Consider the following 18,519-nt stretch of genomic DNA (forward strand, 5'->3'; position numbering starts at 1 on the left):
ATCCGAGGGGCTCTTTTTCATGCTCCAATTGTCTTGGAATTGTAATTGCACCCTTGGTTCGTAGGTTACTACAATTTTTCCCAGGTCTTGACAATTGTCACGTGAATAATTCTTTTCTTTTTATGCATCAAGGCCAATTCCCAGGCTCATCATAAAAAGTCACATTGTGCGTATTCACTTTATTCGTTCTACAGGCGAAAACAATAACAAGTGGAAACCATTTTGATTTTTTAACTAACTCAATGAGCTTCGGAAGAATAAGAGACTTTTCGTTGTAGCCAATATGACGAGTCAAAAAATGACCTGACAAGGAAGCCATATTTGCACATGATCTTGGTGCCATGCAAATAGCCGTTGACTAATCGACTTGAAGGGAATCTCATGTTCATGAGGAAATAAAAGGTGTGCCAAAACTAACTGCGGCTTGCCTTCGACTCACGCGTACAATCTGCTAAAACCAATCGCCATCAAATATCGAACCATGCGTTAGCAAAATTGCAATTTTGGTTTGACACTCCATACAACTACTTGCCAGTGTCTCTAGACAGCCTGACCCCTGTGGTTTCCTATCCTTGTCTAGAGAACTATTAATTGACATTGAGCATTACTTACCTTGTAAATCTCGAGATTGCACTTCAACGCCTCATGGTTGACTAGACCATCCCCCAAAACAGTGAGTTCACGGCATGGTTTGGTTCTTGTGTCGCACAATCCAAAGTTTGTCAAGGCTGAGACTTGAGGTGGAGGTGGTTCGGAAGTATGAATCCCGGTTGACAGCGTCTGAGAGCAATCCCCTCCGATGTAATCTGAATCACATTTGCAGGTTCCTCAAAAAGAAAAAGTAATAATACTCTAGAATTAGATACCAAAGTAATGGATGGAATGATTATTTGTTTCCTTCCGACGTCGGGAATCAGGTGTGCATCTTCTGGGGACTTTTTCACCCGGGGTATCATGACTCATTATTAGCGGTTGATTAATTTGATATTGTTGTAGATAGTAATTACATTTGGGCATCAACGTCCTCTATAAAGGAGAAGCAATTACCTCTGTCACAAATGCCATTGCCGGAGCAATCATTCAAACACAAAGCATCTGCAATCCTCCTTGGAGGTGTCAGGAAGCTTGAGCCACTCTCCAGAGTCCACAAGGAGGTATTACGAAAAAGAGATTCCCGGCATTCCTCCTTCAAGCGCTCCAGGTGCAAGGTTGCTACCCTGAAGTTCCCCGTAAATAGAAGATCGGTACGGCAAGTTTGAATGGCCTCTGAGAGATCCATTTCAGGAACGAAGCGACATCGGTCAGCGGCATCAGATTCTTGGATGAAATTGGCGCAATGTTTGTCTGCTGTACTCAGTGTCCATCCTAGAATTAGAAGTTTAAGCCTGGCTTGAGAGGAAGGTAGGAAGGAAGGTATTAATCATCCTCGGAAAAGCCCATCTATCACGAGTTCCGAAATTCATGCCGTGTAACATCTTATCAGAGACAATTATCTCGTTGCTTGACGAAGACTAATCTCGATTTAGTCGAACGATCAGGCCCAAAAAAACTTTTTGCAATTTTAAAACGCAATCATGGTCGGTCCTGTATTGGCCTTTTGGATAGTTGACGGAAAACAACTAGATGAACAATATAAAGTGTCCAACCATGATGAAGATTTGACGTGTAGGATTCAGAGTGCATTTCCGTGCCAAGAATGAACCAGATGAGCGAATGGCCAAGTCAAAATTTACAAAGCTGCCTGGATGGATGGATGCTTGATCCGGTTCAACTTACCTTCTGGGGGTGTTCCTGTATGAGAGGACTGGACTGAAGTTGACAAGATGATTTGAGCCACCTCTTTTTGCTCAATGACCGATTCATCCGATTCGACGTTGACCTTGGTAGGTTCGACAATCAAATCCGTGAAGTGTCTAAAATCCGGACTTTTCCCCAAAGCAAACGCTTTCGTGAGGAATGGTTGCGAGTTTTGTTGTTGGAAACAAACCAGATCTTCGGCGTAGCAATCCATTACTTCAAAGTTTTCGCCTATGTCTTCAATGTTCTCGTGAACCAAGGAAGATCGCTTGTCATGTTGCTTATTACAGGAGCAAGTTCCAGCTTTGGTAGGCAGAGTTCCATTTAGTGTCTTGTCAAAATATCCGGCAAAAAGGGTCTCCTTTCGTTCCAAGCTAAAATTTCAAGTATGAACGAATTTCGTTTGGGTTTAAAAATCTTCATATTTGATTCTTAAGGAACCTTTGACTTCAAAGGAACAGAGTAAATGAATGTCAGCAACAGCAAAACGGTGCCAATATTTGACGTGAAAAGAGCGTAGAAATGACAACAAGACAACATTTCAAAGAATAATTTTCAGAATCTCCATTGTAGTACTGTTGCTTGCACTCCATTCTGATTTTCATGATTGTTCAGATAGGACTCGCATCGGGAAATGCAGGTATTTAATTTCACGCACAATTAAAAGCAAATTATGAATTGCTTCCCTTTGGCAAATTCACAATGACATCTCGACCTTAGCATTCGATGGATGTGATGTGTACGTCCAAGTGCAACACACAGTCCCGTCCACGTGCTCCTAACCACTAATAACGTTATTTGCATCAACGAGCATCAACCACTGACAAAAAGAAGTTTCTTAAAATATGTGGTCAGGTAGTCCAAATGTTAGGCGAACGTGTCAGTTTAAGAAGTCGAAGTAAAAAAATGGAACTCCAAGATTGGGCTTCTTAAGTGTGTCACAATAACAATGAAGATATGGCAGTTCAGCCAAGGTAAATGCAAAAAAAAAACATTGCCTCTAGCGTTGAATTATGAGCTATTGTTCTTTGTCAGATGAAAGAGAATAGAGCACCTCTTTCCCAAGACAACGTATAATGAATTGAAACTATTATAAGTATCTCATCTTTGTTCTTAGCGTCAGGCTACCAATGTTGAAAACGATTCCAAATGACACGTCATGGGCGACCTACCCATCAATAAAACAGCCCGAAATGATAATAGAATTCACCAACTGACGGTATGGTTTCACAGGGATAGTCATAGTTACAAACATTTACCTCCATGATTTGGTGAATGGTACACATTTGAGAGCTTTCTTAGGGGTGGGTTGTTTGAATCTTCCGCCTGTTTGTAACTTCGACTTTTCAGTACAAGCAACCTCTCCGTTGGGCTTCATAAAATCATCCATTATGTTCCGATTAAAAGGGCCACATAATCCACTAGTTTGATTCAGGTCCTCTTGGGAAGCATAGATCCTCAGGCTTGTTAAAAGGGACCCCAGAGACACATACCCTCCAGTGGGTAACAATATCTATGGAAATAGATAATAATCATAAGAAAAAATATTGCTTTTAATTGTAAAAGAATACATTGCGGTTTGACCTAAAATTAAATTTTTTATAGCAGCCCTGGTTTGGTGTGCTTGTGGAAATCTTATAGTGTGGCCCTCAAACTGAATTATGACATGTGAAATCTCGACCAAGTCAGACGATGTTTTGTTTGCAATAGTAAGTGTGGCACGAGCAATTTTGCTTTGCACTTCACCTGCAAGGGCAAGGCTGATCAATTGATCACTAGGAATTGGAGAAGAATTTGCATTTACCACGCTCGAGAGATTGAATTATTACCACAAATTTGCCTTGTTTTGGTAATTACAGTTCTTTGAAGTATCATGCATATCTAGCCCATGAGAAACAATTGTTCCGAAAGAACTGACACTTAGTTCTTCAATTGTCTCAGGGTCAACCCAGGTTTCACTTCAATGAATCTGATACCTCCTCCAATGGTTTCGTTGGACAAACAATCAGAGACCGCTGACCAACCAACACATTACTACTAGAAACTACGCTCTATGAAATGCAAATGATGCGCGAAGAAGTCCTTCAACGCCATGTTTTCAGCTTGCCAAGAAAAACGAATTCGATTTTCCCGAACGGATGTGCATAACTGTCGAAAGTTATTGGCAGACAATTACATTCTGTTTCAATCTCTCTTTTTTGGCAAACGAGCTTGAGAACACTTACACTTTAATGGTTTTTTTCCAGAAATTCAGGCGGTTTTCTAATGTCGAACATTGCTACATGCGAAAAAAAACAAATTCGACTCAAGGCCGAGATCTAATGTATGCTAAAATATCTGTTTTGAATCATACCCTGTATTCTCTGCCTTCATCCACACTGAGAAGCTCCAATCCACGCGGAATCTCGCCTACATCCGGAACAGTTCCAGATTCTGTTGAAGCCCAGACTTGGAGATGTCCTTTGGTGCACACGTCCAGAACCATAAAGATGTCTCCAACCCGAACACTCACGGCACAAGTGCACAATTTACTCAAGGAACAGGGGAAGAAATGAGCTTGGATCTCGATGGGCTTGGACTGATGACGATAGATAGTGTAGATCCCTGGCTGATCCAATTGAACTTGACTCCCATCGAAGGTCGTAAGGAACGAGCTGATCTGACAGAACTCTTGGACATCGCTGGAGACCACTTGTAACTAAATAAAACAAGAGGGCAATCAAGTCAAAATGATACATGGGCTCAGAAGTTATCAACCCCAAATTACTATTGGACAAAGCAGCCTATTTTTTCCATTCCATTTGTGCGTCAGTTCTTCTTAAAAGATTTGCTAAACCTTGTCTTTAGATATGAATTCAGGGATATGTGCATCTGTCGAACTATAATTATGATTGTTATCCTGCTTTTGTGTTATTGGAAATACCGGGTGTGCAAGTTTTATGTTCCTCTGCAAATATTAACAAAGTTACTCATCTAGCCATATGTGTCCTCCTATGATTATCGAGTAAATAAACTCTACCTGTTGGTCTGGTAGTTTGTAGTCCTTCCATTTAGCCACTCCACTCACACCAATTTCAAGGTGGATAGTTTCGTTTCCATTGATGAGATGGTCATTCTTCACTCGAAGTGAAATGGACACAGATGAGTTGAAATCGTCTTCACAGATCTGCGGTTTGCACAACGGAAATGCCAAGCGATCCAGGGTCTCCCTATTGGGACAACGTTGACCACTGGACTGGATCTTCTCACTCAATTCGAGGTCCAAACAACAATGACGACCTCGTCGACCATCGGGACATGTGATTGGAATCGTCGAGGATATCTTTAAATCCTGGGCCACTCCTCCTTCGTGTAGAATCAAACTTGTCTCGGAGTCCACTACCAATCCAATGAAAAATGTCTTGCTGGACTTCTTTTCTGTCCCGGAACCAGTTACGGTGTGCATGACCAAAGCAGTGCAACGAACCTTAGACATAATATCGAAGGTTGCGACTGGCGTGGATCATTTAAAGAAGATGCCATACGTTACCTCATGGCCAACTTTCCACAGATCTTGACTTAGGACGCCCGAGGGTCTGTCCTTCAGCTCAAAAGTCTCGTCTGAAACGAGCATGTTGCCAACCCACCATTCGATCTCCACAGATATTGTAGCCCGATCAATAGCATCTTGGATGACAGGTTGACACGAGAATGTCACCTCCGTGTGGTTGTCATTGACTTGAGGGCTCAAAACTACGGTATCTAATTTGGCAGTGACTAAAAGAGATAATCAACTCTAAATACCAATTCCGACAACCAACATGGAATGGGCGTTCAGAATTGAAGCTGTTGAAGCTGCAACAGGGTGGTTCAAGGAGAATGATAAAGGATTAAGAGAAAAAAGGCCAGAGTGGATTTGAAATGACAGGGCGAGGGAGAGAACGGTAATTCTCTCAAAGGAAAACATGAATGCACGCAAATATATGAAAAGTGTTTTTTTCTTCAATTATTATGCTATTTGATTTGCAAAGATCTAATGGGACTTTTATATTGCCCACAGATTGCCCACACCCTGTGAGCAAGTCAACATTTGCATAGACCTCCAATACAATTACATAAGGAGGTACTCTTGGCTTTTGAATGTCAAGGTGTGGCGTGGGTGGATGAAGGCATCAAGTTAGAAAAATGTTTCAATCCCACTCCTTTAACCCTGTCATCAACCAACATTAATCACGATATCTCTGGCGAGTTCAATAGTATCGAGTAATACTCATACTCACAATTACAGGGTGTGTAGCCGTTTTCCGAAGTTAATCCTTCCGGACATGGCACGCCCTCTCCGATGCAATAGCCCATGCTGCACGTGGGCGTGGGCTCCAAATGATAAACAATGAACTTGGAGCAATTTCGCACCTGCATTGGCAACTCATTGATGCAACATTCGCGATCACGATTAATACAACCAGTTGCTTCCACAGTGCCCTCTTCTTCTGATGGTATATCGCCTGAAAATGGGATTAAACCAAAATGCATACGCTGCAAACAGTAAGGGCTTGTGCGCCAAAATATGACCTGATTTATTTATTTCGTGTCTTAACTTTCGAGCCATAGTCAAATTTTGGTCTTGAGTCTCCTCTAGACAAGTTGTGAATTCAATGGAAGCAATCGAAATGTCATGGATCAAGTGCAAGTTGGTATTTTATTTTCATGATACGTCAATACAGATCAGATTTAGTTAGATATTCGACTGTCGGGATTGCAGGATGACCTCATATTTTGGCGCGTACCGAATGAAACCTCGATTGTTGTCATCATTACTGAACCGGTAATCTGGAAGGGCTTGTCCCGGTGGATGAACCAACTTAAACTTTTGCATTATTCCGCTCAGGAAAAGAAAGTACTCTTGTTCGGCCAACGATTGACCGAGACAAAATCGTTTACCCACGGAGAAAGGAGCGAAATGTGACGAGTCGGGGCTTTCAAATTTCCCGCTTTTATCGAGAAACCTCTCAGGTTGAAATTCCTCCGCGGTCTCCCAAAAAGCAGGATTCAAATGGACCCCAGCAAGATTGGCCATAACGGAAGTGCCTTTTTTCAGGATGTAATCGCCGACTTTGGTGTCTTGAGTGACATAGTGCGGAACCCCATTTGGCACCACACTTGAGAGTCTAAGGGTTTCGGACATCACTGCCCTGAGGTGTGGCAGAGCAGGCAGATCTTGGAGAGTGGGAAGAGGGTCTCCAATTGCGGAATCCAATTCTTCGTGAATCTTTTCTTGCCATTCTGGATGGTGGAGGAGGAACAAGAAGGTCCAAATTAGTGTGATTGAAGTGGTCTCACTGCCACCCATGAAGAGGTCAATGAGGACGCAGTCCAGTGACTTAAGGCCTTGTTCTTTAAAAAAGCTTGATCTTGGATTCTTGGTGCTCTCGATCTCTTGGAGGTAACTGTCAATGAAGTCTTTGGGGTCCTCATCAGGCTGAAATGATTCCTTGTGTTCCACAATGGCTTGTTTCATCAAGATTCTCATGGACTCAAAAGTGTCCCGGGCAAACTTGAATCGAGGATGGACCATCTTATACAAGGTGGGAAATAGAACAGAGAATAATCCGGATACTTGAGTCTCACGGAGTAACTTGTCCATGGTGCGAACAATCTTCAAAAGCCTCTCGTCGTCTAATTCCAAGCGTTCCCCAACCAAAATCAACCAAAGTGCGTTAATGATAGAGATGTTCATCTTGAAACTCAGGTCTAGGGGTTTCCCTGCTTCCTCTTGTAGAGATTTGCATAGCTTTTGGACCTCCTCCAAGATCATTGACTCCATGCTTGAACGACCGAATCCAAAGTCTCGCAATTGTCTCAGGGAGAATCTCCTCTGATCTTGCCACTCCAGACCGCTGCTCAAAATAACTCCCCTTTGATTTCCATCCGCAGATCCGTAACGAAATTCGTGAAACGGTTTCATCGGAGGTCTGGCAGTCACTTCGTCTTTTTTAAATGCTTCTTTAGCCAAATTAAGATCCGTGATCACCACCGTGGGAATGGGTCCGAGATAAATCCGGAAGATAGGGCCATACTCTTGGGTGAGATGATTGAACAATTTTGGAATGTGAAGCCGACCCTGCGCCCGGAATCGCTTGGGCACAAACGGAATGCTACCAAGTATGGGAATACTATTGGGACCCGGGGGAGCATCCCTCTCTTCTATTCCACATATCAGAAATATGATAAGAGTGACAATTGCCGCGATAAATAGAGCGATGAACATGGTTGAACCCAAATCACGACTGATAAAATCCCGAAGTGAGATTCTTCAGAGACAAGATAACAATTCATTTTCTGTTGAAATGAACTACAGGGTGAGTCTCATACACTGTTCTGACAAATCGCTCTACCAAGTTCATGATCAGGAAATGCGACAATGTTTCACCTTGTGCATTCGGATTTCCAACACACATGCAAGGAATTGATTATTGAAATTGAAAACAACGCCTTTTCAACCAATACCAGTTGCCAAGAGTTTCAAGGTGGGTAAAACCTAGCCATTCATGCTATCTAAGAAAAATACAAGGCCACCCTGTGTTCAAACACAGAAAGCGAGCTCTACTCTAATCTAGGTAAGTGGATCTGGCTCCCAAAAAGAACTGCCGCGAAAATTTGTGGCGAGCACGAGTTTCTTTCTCCTGGCTTAGACAAACTGTTATTGTCATCCAAAATCAAATATTGTCTCAAGCTGGACTCCTTCCAAGAACAACAATACTTTTCAACCCCTGATGATATTCCCTTTTTCGTTTTGGCGCCCTTTCATGATTAGTTGAAACACACAACAGGGGGCGACAAATTTGATTCCCTTTGGGGGTTTGTCTCCGTCCCGATTTTACGACCTCCTCTTCCTTTTAAGCTATTGGGATGATCAACTGGGTTAATTTCCTCATACCATCGAGATCCCCAATGACATTTGTCACCATTGGCAATAGCCCAGAACAACCCCCCAGGTATGATGAGAGGTAAGTAATCCTTTGTTGTTTGTACGTTGCTGATTCAAGAGAAGGATGCGCTCAAGATGAAATGCTAGAGCTTCGATTGTTGAGCCTGACCTTGAGCTCTTGACCCTTGGTTGTTGGAGCATTTGAACGCGTCATCACAAAGCGCAATTCATTCAATGGGAGGGTGTTCCTTGATCGACGACTAATGCCATTTCAGTCGAACATCTACACTCTGCTCCGCTTGGCAATGGAGCTCACTTTAGATGTGTTAGAACAGGGATTCTCGAACCATTTGGAATTATGTCATTTCCTCATGTAGGAACATGTCTTGTAGGATATGCCTTGTTAAGAAGAAGACAATGATGGCGAAGATGATGATGATGATGAAGATGATTTGGGATGCTCATGACCGAGAATTGCGAGCTATAATGATCCCTAGAGATGAGAGTTCGAACCACAGACATGTTAGGGTCTTTCGGAAGATCTCAAAGACTCGATTTTTTCTGATCAATTCTTATGTCTGTGGGGGATGAACAGAAAATGTTCGAACGAGCGGAAGCGTTGGCGTAGCTCAAGAAAAATGGGTTTCGAAGACACTGGCAATTTATGCAAGTCAGATCATGTACCGGAATACCATAAGTGCCATTCCTGCCGGGTTGGTTATCCAATCAAGAAAACAATGGAAGTTCAAACGTGAGCAAAGTGAAACGACAAATTTGTAGCATTGAGGGCTTGAGTGGACGAGAACTTGGGGATGAGCGGAAATTTGGTTTTATTTCGTTTTCATGCACCGGGAACCGAGGAACTGATCTTTTTCACGTACCAAGTAAGTGCATATGTAGTGAGTATGCATTTATTTTCTTGTCCTCTCAATTTTGGAAGAGGATTTCCAAGATCACTTGTAATTTGAAACTTGCGGCTTGGCGTGTGCTCGCATTGCCTTGTCATCAAAGATCAGAGGTAAACCGGAACAAATAATAATTTTTCCAAAATTAAATCCAGCAAGGTCAATTCTCAAGACCTTATTGTCGATGTTGTACGCCACTTCCATTTGTCAACATTAGTGGTAGTGGACAATTCTTGTAAGTTGCACTTATTTTTTGCCTCCGAGGTCATTTCCTCAAATATCTGCATGTTTCAAGTTCAATCGAGAGTCATAAATAAGTCTCTTATTGTTCTGTGGAGCTAAAATGTGGATTTGAAGGAGAATACTTTCAGAAGCTCAATTGTACTTAAATACGTGCACACGTATAGTGAATACCTATTGATCGCATGGATCAGAAACCTCGTAGAGCTCGGAATTAAGCTAAAGCACGAACTCAATTAATGCCAGGACAAGAGATACAGAATCAAACCCATCCTGAGAGAGTACATAAGCCAATGCTCACATATGTTCCTTTTTGGATCCGTCAATAACACAATGGCATGCGAAGATATCGTGAGATCTCAAGCATTCAAACCAACAATAATTAACGTGGCGATTCATTGTTCTGGAGTTTCAAATCAAGGCATTTGAACACGCCCTCAGGCATGAGAAGTTCAACATCCATGTTGATATTTACAACTTGAGACTAATACGCAACTATCTGCGTCAACTAATGAGGCATGGGTGCTCACCGCTTACCAAAATGCTCGTGGATTAGAACCACTGCTACGAGTACATGTGGTTCCTTCAACAATAAAAATCTTGCGATCTTGGCTCTAAGCACGTCAGAATAAGTTTTATTTGCCAATATGGTATTTTTTCGGAATTAGCATGTAATGATTCTTTTTTAAATCTAAAAGATTTTCTTACTTGACCTTGAAAAACATAAAACCTATCAGGATCATAGGCAAGGACCATTCGCGCCACATATACTTGAATAGTGGCCTTGTTAGTCCCATAGACCCGCTGCAGGGCAACAGGATGTGACTTAAATGCAAGAGTCCACTACTGGAATCCGGAGAATGCCACACATTTGTGCGTCTTACACGTGAAGTGCAGTCATCGGTGGTCAATAAGAAAAAAACCCGAAACGCCGCGCCTTTTGAAGTCGGCGAATTGGCTCAAGGCCCCAAAGTGTGGACTTTATAACGCTTTGTTTGCCTCAAGCGTCGTCCCTCGGCAACAAAAATAGATTTTTCGGAGCCATCCCTACGAGCCATTAATTGGTGATTTACCGTCTTGGTTATCTAACAGACCTTGCCAGGGAGAGATGTTACATCAGATTCATCTTGAAAGGCTCAAATCCAAATATGGTGAGAGCTCGACCAATCCATAATGATAACTTGAAACCTCCCTCATGTGGGCAAAGAACCACTGGAATATGGACGGTGATGCTTGGGGCGAGAAAAGGCATTCCAGAATCGAGTAAACGCATGATGTTCTTCTTCAAGTGAAACTGACCCCAGGGTGTTATAGTTACTCATTTCAATCTTCATCGCGACCGCACGGCTTGATCAAAAGTGATGTCCGCTCAAAGCTTAACATAGAATTAATTGATAACATTCATTCATTTTGTGCCCTTTATGTGCTGTGCTTTGTGACGGTATAACGTTTGACCCAGTGAATTGATTGAGCTGAAATTTGAAATACACCATTGTCGTGACCTGGAGCCAGTCTCACTTGAAGAAAAATGAAATATGTTGACGTAAATAGGAGTTGTTTACTTTCAACCTTAACGTCCCCGTCCATATTCTAGTTGTTCATGTGTAGGCGAATCGCTCAAAACTTCACCAAGGAATTGTGACGTTTGAAAAGCCTCATCTTTATCTGCACCTACGTAGATGATAAGAGTACAATTCAAAAGAAGCTCTCCAAGAGTCTTTGTTCGGCATGAATTTGACAGGGAATCGTTTAGCATGCGGTATTTTGTTACTCCCTCCGACAGCGCTAGTCAAATTCCGGCTCAGGGATTGACATGTGGGACATTGAGGCATCTTACCTTTCATCCAAATGGGCATATTCGTGCCGCAATAGTTGCCTCCGGGGCATTCCGTGGGCATAATATTCCCAGCCGCCGATTCAAATCGATACCAGCCCCGCTCCAAATCCCGGTCGCAAATTGGAGGCTCATCGCCGCTTTTGGCCAAATGGTGGTTAATCGACCTCTGAGGCTGATCTTGGACGATTTTGTGGTTATTAGGCAAGCAAGGGTCAATGGAGGGCGTTTTCATGGTGGAGAGTCGAAGGGAGGCCAAGATCTCCTCCGACCTATGGGTGGATATCTCGGGCTCCTCAGTGGCATCATCATCATCATCATCATCATCATCGTCTTCTGTTTCCTCCTCCTCCTCCTCTTTCTTTTCCTTGGGACTATTTTTGGCTTTGATAGCTCTGAAAGCTGGTCTTAGGTCCAACAATGACTTCCTAGCAGAGAAGCGAGACCCGGTTAATGCCCTGGGTGTTTCTTTAACAGGAGTGGTAGACGTCGATTCGGGGGCGCTTTTCCGCCTTTGGCCCTTGACAACAATACGGTTGGGCTTGGCTGAAGGTGAATTGGAACTGCCTCGAGATCGGAAGCTGGCCCTGGTGGCCACTAATCGAGATGCGATAGGCGGTTGTCGAGCCGTCGAACTTGGCAATGTAGTAGTTATTGTTGTTGTCTTGGTGGTAGATTCGGTGCTCGACGTTTCTTTGGCTGAGGAAGATACCTCCTCCGACGACGATGTGGTGGTGGCCTCGGTTGCGGAAGTGGAGGAGCTGGAAAAGAAATCGGAATGGTCAGGAGTTCGGTTCAATCAACAGTCGATCAACTCTGGATGGCAGGATGTAAAAGATTCGATGCTTAAAAGGGCTGTGCTCGTCTGGCTGGGATTTAATTTGATCTGGGTGACTTGCTGGATTCGAATCACCGCATGTAGCCAAGGGCACTAATTTCACTAACGGATCATTGCCTGACTCACATTCTTGAACATGCTCACATTGATTTTATTTTTCTCGTTCCAGCCTTCTGTTGCACTTGAGAACTCAACAATGGGAAATAAAAAATTACCATTATCTCCTCCAAGGTTGACCTGCAAATTTTTACAAGACAAAACTGGTGCTGTAAGAGCAAATTGACCGTTTTCAATTGGCCCCTGAACAAGTATGATTTAGGTCGCCTTTTGATGACCTTTTCAGCAACTTTTGGGGAATGCGAAGGCTAAGTTCAGAATGAAGTTGTCACAACAAGCCCCATTTTTTTTGCTACGAGATTCAGATCACTTTTATGCCTTTGACGTTGAAAGAACCTTTTCAATATCGCTTTGTTTGGGTTGTTTTTTTCTTTTAAAAAACTCTAGTTATCTCATGGTATTTTCTAAGGACAACCAGAACTATCAACTAGATAGACAATTCGTGTCATAAAGAGTGACCATAGCTCTAATTAGAGCTGGAAAGAAACAAGTCGTGAAACATGAAAAACTTTAGTTCGACGAGTACTTATGGAACAAAAAGAGGTTCAGCAAAATTGCAAAATTGTCACAAAATGAAATGGAAATCTTCATCATTTGTGCCGAAAGCTTATAAATGTCGTGATAATAATGTTATTTTTTTCCCCAAAAATATGAACCTTTCTGGTGTTTTGCACGAGAAAGATAAGAACTGTAATGGTTTAAGCAACATTTCATGTTTTGCCAAACTGAAGGCTCTCAAGTCTTTTAATATAACTAAGGTCTGACTCTCTTTGTAGTCCCAGATAAACACCCAAATTAGCACGCACAATATGAAGTTTTTAATCTTGCCATTGTTCATAGCGATACTACGATTGGAGCATCCTTTTAGAGTCCCATTGATCAAACGAACAACCAACAATAAGTCTCGAATACTTGAGAACATTGAACAACAAGAGGTCGGATCGTTTGGCTTTGAAAGACACGTGTTGTTCTTCCTTGTTCCACAAGAGTCTCGACTTTTTTGAGTGGCGACAAAACGGTCTTTTCCGATTGTCAGATATTGTTGTTTCTAAAAACAAAGCAACGCTCGAAATGGAGGGTGTTGACTCGCCATTTGATGACAGTCACTCTTAAGAACTTCACATTTTCTTCTCCAAAGGCTAAAACGTTTGGAATATCGCATAATTCAAGCACTGTCGAATAAACAACAAGGGTCTAGGGCGAATTTGCAGGTCGGAAAAAACGTTGCTTATTTTGCAAAGTAAGAACAAAGGAAGTCATCATTTGGTTCCCTTCTCCTAGAGACACCTTTGTTCAATGTCAATGTCAAGATCACTTGTCAGGGATGCAATAGCTATGTGCCTCTAAAAGAGAGGTGGGGACGCCTTCAGAAATTCATCGGCTCTTCGTGCTTCTCACAATCTCTTCCAAGTCATGAATGCGGAACATTGTGCAAATTAGGTGCTCTTACGTAATCGATCGAGAAGTTGGAGAGTTGGCTTTGGGGCTTTCACTTCAGGCTCATCGACTCTGCATTTTATGAGAAGCGATTCGGACATTTATATCCGTGAAACTCGCGGCCATTAGTCTAATATCTGTCCGTAAGCCAATGAATGAAGCTGGGAACACGCAGAAGCTTGTTCGACTTTGGGTCGTATTTTCATCTGTAGACGTTTCGTTGAATAAATTTATATGAGTCGTTATTGTTTTCGGTTCTGGACAACCATTTACTGAAAGTTGCGGACTTTTCATGAAATGGTCTCCTTCAAAGGTTCACCTAAATGAAGGCGAATGATGTGGGTTTTGATTGATGCTTGGGATTCGTGTCGAACGAACAACTTTACAAACTGACCACGCGGAATGTTAGATCCTCCAATCAGTTTCGACTTCCTTGGGATTCTAAGGTTTCTAGAGGTTTCATCGTCGTCTGAAACCGACCCACAATTCAACAACGCTCATTTGCCCAGTATGACGAGGTGAGGATGGCTAAGGTTTCCACCTTTTCCGTCGTTTCAAAGTAGGAATTCTGGGCTCAATGACTTCAGACGTTTGTCAAATCTACGTGGAACAAGTTTTTTTTTCTCGGGATGATCGGAGATAAGACATAATAGAATAACGCAAAATATCAGGGTTTTGAGCTTCGGATGGGGAGGTTTATCATTGTTTGACACAACAAGAGGTCAATGGAAGGATAATTACGCTTATATGCACGATTGATGGCACTCTCCTTTGATTATTGATCGTTCCATTGAGTACTGCAATAAAAGAGTCCCTGAAAATAACTAACCCATATCAAAAGTATTTTTTGCGGTTGGAACCAAGACATTTGGCGCTGCAATCCTGCAATTATTTGTCATTAAACATGGTCAGAACATAACTCACGAAATTTGGGCTAAAAAGAACGACCGGTAAGGCTTTACCACAAAGACTTTATAGTTTTAGGGTTATTACTCTCAATTTTGGTTAATCATATCCAAGTTATGTCAATTATCCTTTTTTAATCACCACAATATCCAAAGCCATCCAAAGTCGAAAATCAAATTTTGAGGATTTTTAATGTCAATTTGGGCGATTCTATAAAAATGTTTTGTGGTCTCGCAAGTTATATCTAAAATTTTGAAAATCTCAAGAAAATAGTGTTTTATAAGCTCATGATATTTTTCTTATTTTCCGCAAGGTGGTTAGGACTTTCAAGTAGAGTGTCTGTTGAAATCGACACCTCTGACCTATAAGGCCGTCAATGATGCTTGAAATTCCGTTCAGTTTCTGTCTCGTCACTCCGATTCCGTCACTGTCCCAAGTATTCAATGGAATGTTTCAAGACCGACCGTTCTCCAAGGCCGGGAGTTTCCGACAGCCTTTCTTCGAATGGCAAATGGCATGCCACATCCGTAGTTGGGCCTTTGAATTCCATCTGGATTAAACCGTTAGAGTGCAATTTGCACTAGCTTTTCTCCGTGGCGCCAAAGTCCGTCGTAAAGCTGTCAAGGGAAGCGTATAAAAACTTGCGGCAAGGAGATTGAAAGAAAACATTTCTAAATTGAGGAATTGACTCGCAGAGAAGCAAAAATTCTTGTTAATGACCCCCTTAGCTGGCATTCCTTGTTGGAAAAGCAACGGCGTGGCCTTTGCTGGAAGTGGAAACAAAATCTCACCCCAAAGACGTTACTGGAGATAGCTTCTTGTGACAGTATTTGCATTTTGTCACATGACCTTAACAGATGATATCATATTTACAGGTCTTTATTTTGAAACTCTTTCCTAAATGAACTTTACCTCCTTTTTTGCACTGTGTCAAGGATAAATTAAAGTGAAATAAATGATCAGTTTGGACCACAAATCCCCCTGGAGCTGAGATTGTTTTGATGTGGCTCCAATCAACGAAATCGAACGTAAGTGTGACCGTCCCGATATTCATTCCAAATAACACTCATTTATTTCGCTCAAAGGAAAGTGCTTCATTCAGTTCTGCAAATGCATTGGCGCTCGAAATTGGGCAATTTCTCAAAGACAAACCCTCTAGGTTGGTGAACGCTTCTCTTTGCGTCAATTTTGCCATTCGAACTATTACAATTTAGAAAGCTTTCCAGTCACACGTCCACAGACCTGCCAATCAATAGCGGACAAAACAAATAGGTAAAGATTTACTGCACGCATGCTTGAGGTTCTACGTTTTCATTACCTCAACCAAACTGCGAGCTTTGGCAAAACTAATCGCTTGATGATGAAATGCACTGTCAAAAATTACAGATCACTAGCTCCGATGGTGCCCTCTAACGGAATGATTATTGAAACCAATCTAGGCTTCATCTGGTAGATTCCAACTGACTTAGACAACTCTCCTCTCTATTTACAATGTGTGTCAAATACTAAAGAAATTTAACGATGAAAAATGTTCAGCGGTGAGCTAAAGTCACTGAAAAAGTTTTTGATCAACATGATAGTTCAGGGGGAGTCTCAGCAAGACATTCAGACCTCGTATGGGCACTTGTCATTAACATATGCAGCACATTCAAGGACAATATCTAACCAAATATTCTGGTATACCACTCTCTCAAAGGCGAATATCTCTACAGTACTTGTAATATCTCATTAAGATTAGCTTTATGTGACGAAATTTGATTGAAATATCGGAAAAAAGTATTTTTGAAGAGGAGCCAAATGGTTAAAATTCAAGAGAAATGAAGTCATACTCTCGTTTTTTCCAAAACTTAACACGAGTATCAGTCCTTTGGAGAGAATTTCCAGTGTAGCCAAAACAAGGGACTAATTTGCAATTAGCCTTCTAGGAGCAAATAGGGATTTTGCGTTTTGTCTCGCTTTTAGCAGCCATGAAACTGTTTTTTTGCATTGACAGCCCTTGTCTGAATGCCAGACTGGAGTTGCAAATTGGGTCACACACATACCCCAAATGTGCACTCATAACATGATATGAGGATATTTGCGTGACGATTTCTTTTCATCAAGCAAATGCGAAATATGTGGATCAAACAGTTGGGAACATACAGTTCCACGGGAGGCGACAATGGCCTTGGTCTGGAGAGTGAGAGATCAAGGCTCAATTTAGGATTCCGAATCAAGTGCGAGTAAGTGTATACGTACACACATTCCTTCTCTATGCTTGCTTGGCTTGTCCTCATTGAGATTTGAGAGGTACCCATAATTCAAGTAACATGGAAAGTCAAAACAACTGCCGGATATCTCGTCGGTGGCCTCGATTCCCAAGCGAATCACGACGATCTCTAGACGACGTTTGGAGAACTTTGGAACACGCCAAGCGCGCCAAAGACAATATCCGTGAACTGTTAATCTAGGTTAAACACATAGAAGCGCATTTGGAACATCACTACTCGAACAACGGCCTTGATCTTGGCCATATTGCCCATGGAATGGATTTCTACGGGGGTAACTTTGAAGGTCTCAGTAAGTGAAGGCACGCACCATAACTTGGACCTTGAAGGGGGGTTTAAACGAGGATTATTTACATCACTGGCGTGTCTAGAGAGGAGCTTCAGGGTGGCTTTCGTATGAATTTCAAAATAACATTTTCACCTTTCTCCCCCTCCTCCCTCTCAAGCAGTTCCAGGGTCGTTCAACTTTACGAATGACTTTCTCCCGCAATTTTTCTCTCAGGGTCACGAAGCCAATAGAATGAGCAAAGTCATCTCTGTGTATTGTTTGAAATGCTCTGTTGTTGTACTACTACTGAAGGCGTGGTGTCCTCCAAGCACAAAGTGACCTTAAAATCTGGACGGGGCTATACAAGCAACACTTCGGCGGATCTTATGAGTCAATTTCCGCTGATATTTCTTGTCCTCTTAGACGACAAGATGGAGACAAAGGGGAGACGTTGAGAGCGGAATGTAATTAGTTTGTGAATTGATTACATTTTTTATGTTTTTCTTAATGATTTGGGTGACTACATAAGTTTCATCTGCACTACCGGTGACACAGACAATGCTCTGAAACATTACAAATGTAATTACAAATCTTGACATACTTCGTTCAATGCTGCTGGGGAGTGGTTTAAAAGTCCAAAAATAAACTCTTTGCCCTTTCTAAATATTTATCTAATGTTGCATTTGAAAAAAAAGATATATAATTTTGCTCTTCATTGCACCCAGGATACAAATTTTGAAATGATGCAATATTCTTGAAAAAAGTCACTCAAACTGTGCGTTCTAAAATAAAAGACAGATCTTTTGGTGTGTTTTTTGATAAAGAGATAAGACACAATTTCCCTTAAAATACGACTAAGCGGACAGTTGGTAGTTGGTAGCTGCCAATTCGTGACCAGCAAAATCTTGAACTGCTGTTCGCTATGCACTAACCAAGCTAGAGCGCCTTCTTTCTTCAGACTGTAAAATGCCGAATTTTCGAGTAAGGAGACATTCCAATCATC

The 18,519-nt window shown here is 42.0% G+C and overlaps 2 protein-coding genes across 2 annotated transcripts in view; both read right to left on the reverse strand.

The window, feature by feature from the left end:
* LOC131893336 (uncharacterized) overlaps nucleotides 1-18,519 on the reverse strand; it is a 54,998-nt gene that overhangs the window by 3,456 nt on the left and 33,023 nt on the right. The window contains exons 2-10 of the mRNA XM_059243336.1: nucleotides 11,687-12,444; nucleotides 6,057-6,281; nucleotides 5,327-5,553; nucleotides 4,817-5,263; nucleotides 4,151-4,495; nucleotides 3,057-3,310; nucleotides 1,777-2,171; nucleotides 1,048-1,365; nucleotides 613-827 (exon numbers count right to left, since the gene is read on the reverse strand). Coding sequence (XP_059099319.1) covers nucleotides 613-827; nucleotides 1,048-1,365; nucleotides 1,777-2,171; nucleotides 3,057-3,310; nucleotides 4,151-4,495; nucleotides 4,817-5,263; nucleotides 5,327-5,553; nucleotides 6,057-6,281; nucleotides 11,687-12,444 — 3,184 coding nt within the window. The remainder of the gene's footprint in view (nucleotides 1-612; nucleotides 828-1,047; nucleotides 1,366-1,776; nucleotides 2,172-3,056; nucleotides 3,311-4,150; nucleotides 4,496-4,816; nucleotides 5,264-5,326; nucleotides 5,554-6,056; nucleotides 6,282-11,686; nucleotides 12,445-18,519) is intronic.
* LOC131893305 (cytochrome P450 2J4-like) lies at nucleotides 6,457-8,102 on the reverse strand. The gene has a single exon (XM_059243298.1). The coding sequence runs from the start codon at nucleotides 8,042-8,044 to the stop codon at nucleotides 6,512-6,514; it is 1,533 nt and encodes a 510-aa protein (XP_059099281.1). The 5' UTR covers nucleotides 8,045-8,102; the 3' UTR covers nucleotides 6,457-6,511.

This window comes from Tigriopus californicus, chromosome 2 (genome assembly GCF_007210705.1).
Source record: "Tigriopus californicus strain San Diego chromosome 2, Tcal_SD_v2.1, whole genome shotgun sequence".
NCBI lineage: Eukaryota > Metazoa > Arthropoda > Copepoda > Harpacticoida > Harpacticidae > Tigriopus > Tigriopus californicus.

Excerpts from the sequence above, each read along its gene's own strand:
- LOC131893305 (XM_059243298.1), bottom strand. The coding sequence starts at position 8,044 with ATGTTCATCGCTCTATTTATCGCGGCAATTGTCACTCTTATCATATTT.